Genomic DNA, 5,995 nt, shown 5'->3' on the forward strand with positions numbered 1-5,995 from the left:
TGACTGTCTTTCTCATGGTGTACAATTATAGGAGGGGAGGTGGTACTGAAAGTATCACTGACTGTCAACTAAACTGATGCTTTGGTCATGTGGGAGCCAACAACCCCACCCTGTTTGGGGCAGCAAGTAACTTATTTTAATTAATCAGATTTTTCTCTTAATTCAGTATCGGGCTCGGTTGGTGGAGAACATGCCCATGTATGGGGTGAGTCCCTGCTGCAGCGGCCCTATATTGCGTGTCATCCCTCTTTCCTCGCTTTAGCCACTGTTCCTATCAAAATAAAGGCTAAAAAATGCACAGAACTTATCTTTAAAAAAAGTAGTCTATGAAATCTCAGAAAACTGGGTGTTTGGTGTTGCGATGGCAATGAATTGCAGCATCCACAGTTCAAGTCCAGGATGTCTGTCCAAAACCAAACCTTTCCATTTAATGTAACGCAAGAGAAAAGACGAGCAGAAAATGGGAAGCTGGAACCAATCTGCATTTTTGCTGTGACATGTACTTAATAAATCGATTATTAAAATGGCTGCTGATTAATTTTCTTCTAATAGTTTCAACACTGCAACGCTTCTCAAGCTGCTGTTTAACACATCTAAGACCGAAACTTCACTTCTCTTCCTGTGGCGCAGCATCTGACGCGAATGAAACCAATTTCTTTCTGTTGCAACTACAGTTGACAAAATTTAACTGAAACTATACGCACCTGATTGAATCACATTTGAATGCAATGAAAATAAGACAAAGTAGTCTAAAGTAGTAAGTATTTTATTTACTTTTCAGGCTTGAATATGTTCCATATGAAAGGCGAAATTAAAATGAATACTTTCCCTCTCCATATCCATAGTTTAGGCACATTACAGAAAGGCGATTGTAAATGACACCATCGGTAACAAAACAGACAAGATTGGAGGAAAAATTTAAAAAGCGAAAAAAAACATGACACTTAGGGAACCTGCACAGCCAGATAGATGCTCACAGTGCTGAGTGGAGGTCCCATCAGTCAAAATAAGTGACAGCATCTGTGTGGGTGTACCATGGCTGCGCAGGTGCTTTAAGCCCAGCCAGCGAGGTGAAAGATGTGGCTTTAATGTGATGTGTACACAGAGGGAGGCACGTAGACATTCGGAGACAGGTCAGCAATAAGAGCGACGCAGCATTGGAGGGAGAGCTCTCCACAAACACTGTTCATTGAGCATGGGAGGGAAGAAAATGTAATATGGGGGAGCTTTGGGATTATTATTATTAGGGTACACACACACACACAAGATGCTATAACATTTTGTTGAGACCTCAAGTATTCACTCCCGTCCCTGCTTTTACCTTAACTTAAATCATACCATATGGCTTAGGTGTGTCTCAGTGGTCAAACACTGAGTGAGAATACTGAGTTTACTTTATAGTCACACATCACATACGAGTAGAGAAAACACTGTTTCTGATACGAACCGGGAAAGATAACACCAGTGGTTAGTCTGAAGCTTAGACTTGGCGTGCTCCTCCAAAACAACTCTTACAACCACAAATGCAGGAAATAAGAACTCTGTGCACAACAAGCACACCCACACCTACCTCAAGAGGAGTGTTCATTAACAAATTAAGAAAAACATTTATGAGTAGAAGCCTAAATGAGACTCCAAAAGTTGGCAATGGTGACTCGTGACGTGTAGCGTTTGACATTCACTTTGAGCCGTCAGACAGTTGTTTACATAAAGTCAGCAAATTTTGCACATTTCATCACGAATAAATTCATGGGCAGTGGATGAACTTAACTGTATGCCATGGCAGCGTAACTTAAAATCCACACAGGTTTCTGGGAAGCAGCTTAACGAAACTGTGACAGAACTCCCCAGAACACAGGACGAACACAAAAGGTCCCTTATGTCTTTGTGGTGCAGCAAAATGTAGTATATGGTTTTCTTTTCCACCTTGCAAACCTTCGCACTTGGTCAATACTGAAGTTATTTTTAAACATGGGGAACTACCATTGACAAATACAATCTAAAACTCTAGAAAAAAAAAAAAAGGAAAATCTGAAAAGCCTGTTGCAGTAAAATACTTGCTTAGCACCTCAAACCATGTTGTAACTAAAACATACTGAAAAACACTGAATTAAAACCGTAACATTTTTTATATCCCCTGTAGTCATACAGCTGTGTCAGTTACGCTCAAATAATTAAATACATTGGATAAAAAGGGCCAATCAATTCTATTAAAACGTATAATGTCAGTATAGTTCACACTTTTTAAAATCACACAGTGGCGTTTGATACCCAACAGACATGATCATTGAGGAGTAAGACATTTGAGGGAGACAGAAGTTTGAATGTGTCAGACTGGCTTGTAAAGGCGCCTGCAACGCAGGAAAGTGGAATGATGTGCAGTTTTTAGGAATGTAAGTTAGAAATTAAAAAGCTTGTGTGTACGCAGACATAACATACAATGCTGCCTGCTCTCTCGCTGCTTCCAACACAAACAGGCTATGGACTTCTTCCTGATACCTAAAAAATAAAAAAAGAACAAAAAGAATGAAATATTCCTCCAGGTTTAGGGTGCGAGTTAGACTGGAGGTGCATGATTTCCTCAACAAAGCAGAGAAAAGAGACATTAACATAGCCGTAGAGAGCCCTCGTGTTGTACACATATACATAAAAAAAAAAAAAAAAAAAAAAAAGAAAAGTCACATTATGAATGTTTAAAGGTTTAAATAATTAAAATAATTAAAAACATGGAGACAGGAGCTCTTTGAGAGCAGGTCAGCTGCTGCTGTTCTCTGGCCAACAGCACAGCAGGAATAAATACATATATTCATTTACGCCAAATATAGAAGAGCAAAGAAACTTAACCGGGAAACAGTTTCAAACTGATCTCTTTTATAACTCTCTCTTTCCCACCTCTTTGCCTACAAACTAAGCAGCTGTTGTGCACACCTAAAAACACGAGAGAGGACAACCCGCCTTGCAGACTACCAGTCCAGAGCTGGAACTTTCTCAGCCTTGCTTTTGTTCTTCTGTGAATGTCTGATTCTTCTTCCTGTCCGCAGCGGTCAGCTTCCTCTCAGGGCCCCCCCTCCCACACTCTCCTCCTATGTCCGAGTCCCTCCTTCTCGTCAGGCGAGTGGTTAGGAGGCTGGGTGGCAGAGAGGGGAGAGAGAGGGGCGGTTGGAGAATGGAGGGAGGGAGAGCTGCCTGAAATGTAGGCCAAAGCGGTGGTGGGCGTTTCCATGGAAACAGTGTTCACAGCAGTCAGTGACATCATCAGTACGGGGAGAGGCGACTGGGTGAGGATGGGTAGGAGAGGGGGGCGGTGGGATGCAACAGAAAAGCGTCCTGATTGGCTTGGACTTAGACGCGGTTCTCTCCGCCTACTCTGGTCCTCCGCAACATCCTGAGGTAAAGACAAAGACAGGAGGGTGTCTGGAATCTTCTACGGCTACAGAACTCACTGTCCAGGCGTGAAAAACCCCAAAACCAACACACCACACACTTACTTTTTGTTCTGTGGGTCCATATGATCCAACAGTGCCTCCTGGGACACCCTGAAATCATCTAGAGGGGACTGGTAGCGGGAATCAAAGGAGCCCTCTCTCCCCCTGTAGGCCGTGGCCTGGGCCGGTGACTGTGGAAGAGGAGACATGTTGGAGGAGGTCGAAGACACCGAGCTCAAATCCCCCAAACGTTCCCGCCCTGCTTGGGCAGACGCCGACCCCGACGTTGCGCCGGCTGCAAGGAACGGGCTCAGCACCTCTCCATTTTCATCCTGAGAGAACAAGGAGAAGAAACCTGATTCATGTACTAAAGTGTCAACTCCAGGGATCGTTATTGTTCTGTTGGTTTTATAGTTAAATGTAAGAATATGATTGTTTCACATAGAACATGCTCCTTTTAAAAGAATAGTTTAACATTTTGGGAAATACACATATTCAGTAATTCTGCTGAGATGAGAAGGTAGATGCCACTCTTCAGTACAGTAAAGAATGCCGTAGCTTAGCATTACGACTGGAAACGGGGAAACTGCCAGTCTTGCTCTGTCAAAAAGGTAACAAAATCCACCAAACAGCACAAAAAAATGTAGTACAAACCAACACGTTGTGGTTTTACAGGCAATCACACATGTGACTATTTCTTGGGCAGGCGCAGTGACATTGTAGAGCCTTGTCGTCACTGTGAGGCAACCAGGAAGTTACTGCGCCTGGCCAAGAAATGTGATGTGAGGACCACAAAAATTGTGATCCGTCAGTTTAGGCTGCTTTGTTTTCGGTGCCTGTAGTGTGTGTTGATGGCAAAGACATCATGGAGCAGGTTTAAGAAGGTAGTACAGAACAGTAGCTCACCCTGCCTGTGATCATGTCCATGTGGACTAACAGAGAAGCCAACTCCAGATCCTCATTGTAGCTGTTCTTCAGAGGTACTGAGCGGTAACCTGGTGTCATACAAAGAGACAAGAGGCTTTTTTTTTTTGCTGCACTGACTGAGGTCATTCCGGAGAGCACATTATTGAGCATGTTATTTTTGTGCGTACCTGTCTTGAGGCTGTGAATGGGGAATGTGGCCTGAGCCAGGAAGTTTTGGTCGTTGAACATGTCAATCTCATAAACCACAAAGCGCATGAAGGCGAAGGCAGGGTTGCACACTGTGAACTGAAATGGCTTTCGGGGCCAAGTGGGGTTCAGACCGTTGTCAGCTGGAGAGGACAAAAACAAACAAATGGATAGAAAGAAATGAGAAATCTACTATTTGATTACACCACAAGAATAGAAAGTACAAACAGCAAAATAAAATTACTACTCATTACTTTGAATTTACGCTATATAAAAGCTTTGCATATGACTGTAAATAGGTCAGAATTCATCCCATTATGGATAATGAGTAGGGCTCAACATCTGCTGACTATGCTAAAGCTAATTTACTTTATTGAAAAATCTATTTTCTACTGGGTGTGCAAGTGACAAAACAAATAAAGAAACCAGATAGTAGAAGAATGCTGCCAATGTCTATGACATAATCACAAGAAATTCTTACAAAAAAAAATACATAAAGTAAAATTAATCAGTGAACAAAGTATCCACATCATTTTAAGAGCGTAAACATGTAAAATATAATGCCATTGTACAAAATGTATACTATAAAGCCACAAAACAATTACCCTTACATTGCACTGTTTCCGTTTTGGCTAAAACCAGAGCATAAAACCTGAACTATGGCCATGTTTTATTTTTGTATTCCACACATGGCTTAGTTGTTTGTAGAACTTCCTGTTTTTCCAGAAACAGACAGGAAATTACAAGAGGGGAATGTCTCTAGTAAACTACTCGTTCAGTTCTGGCAGAGTATAACTTCACTGGCAGACACACCCAGGGTTAAAATTAAAGCATCACACACCTTCTGAGTCAGTTTTTTGCTTGGCACTGTCATATTCTGCCCCGCACACCTCGATCTCGATCAGAGGGCAAACTATGCCACGTCCATGCTTGGGCAGGTGCCGGGCGCCCAAAACCTTCAGAAGAGCATAAGAGGAATACAGGTTACTCCTTAAGAGCTTACACAAAATTGTAATACTGCCATACTATTTAGTATGCCAGAAAAAGACTTAATATGTCCCAATACATAGTATGTTAAATGCAGCCAAAAATATGCATTTTACTGTAGGCAAGGCAACATGTTTTTCTGGCTATTCTGACCCAGCAGAGTATGAGCAAGAGGGTTAAAGTTCAAGGTGCAACGCTATATAAATTAAGAAACATTCCACTTAGTGTTTCCCAAAGCCCAAGATGACGTCCCTCAAATGTCTTGTTTGGTCTACAACCCAAAGAATATTCAGTTTTCTCTCATAGAGGAGTGAAAACCCCCAGAAAATATTCACATTTAAATGGAATCTAAGAACTTGTTACTCCAAATGATTAAATCATTGCAGCTCTACAATATTATGAGAAAGTACTATGTCCCAATTGTATGCATTCTGCATGCAGCAGTATATGCTTTGTAAGGGTAGCTGCAG

General features: G+C 41.9%; 1 protein-coding gene across 2 annotated transcripts in view; it reads right to left on the minus strand.

The window, feature by feature from the left end:
- Window positions 1-750: 750 nt before the first annotated feature.
- The window catches only part of plcg1 (phospholipase C, gamma 1), a 32,896-nt gene continuing 27,651 nt past the window's right edge, over window positions 751-5,995 (minus strand). For both annotated transcript variants that reach the window (XM_046056317.1, XM_046056318.1), the window contains exons 30-33: window positions 4,520-4,681; window positions 4,332-4,420; window positions 3,489-3,757; window positions 751-3,385 (exon numbers count right to left, since the gene is read on the minus strand). In XM_046056317.1, coding sequence (XP_045912273.1) covers window positions 3,343-3,385; window positions 3,489-3,757; window positions 4,332-4,420; window positions 4,520-4,681 — 563 coding nt within the window. In that variant the 3' untranslated portion in view covers window positions 751-3,342. The remainder of the gene's footprint in view (window positions 3,386-3,488; window positions 3,758-4,331; window positions 4,421-4,519; window positions 4,682-5,995) is intronic.

The sequence above is a fragment of the Micropterus dolomieu genome, linkage group LG08, assembly GCF_021292245.1.
Source record: "Micropterus dolomieu isolate WLL.071019.BEF.003 ecotype Adirondacks linkage group LG08, ASM2129224v1, whole genome shotgun sequence".
NCBI lineage: Eukaryota > Metazoa > Chordata > Actinopteri > Centrarchiformes > Centrarchidae > Micropterus > Micropterus dolomieu.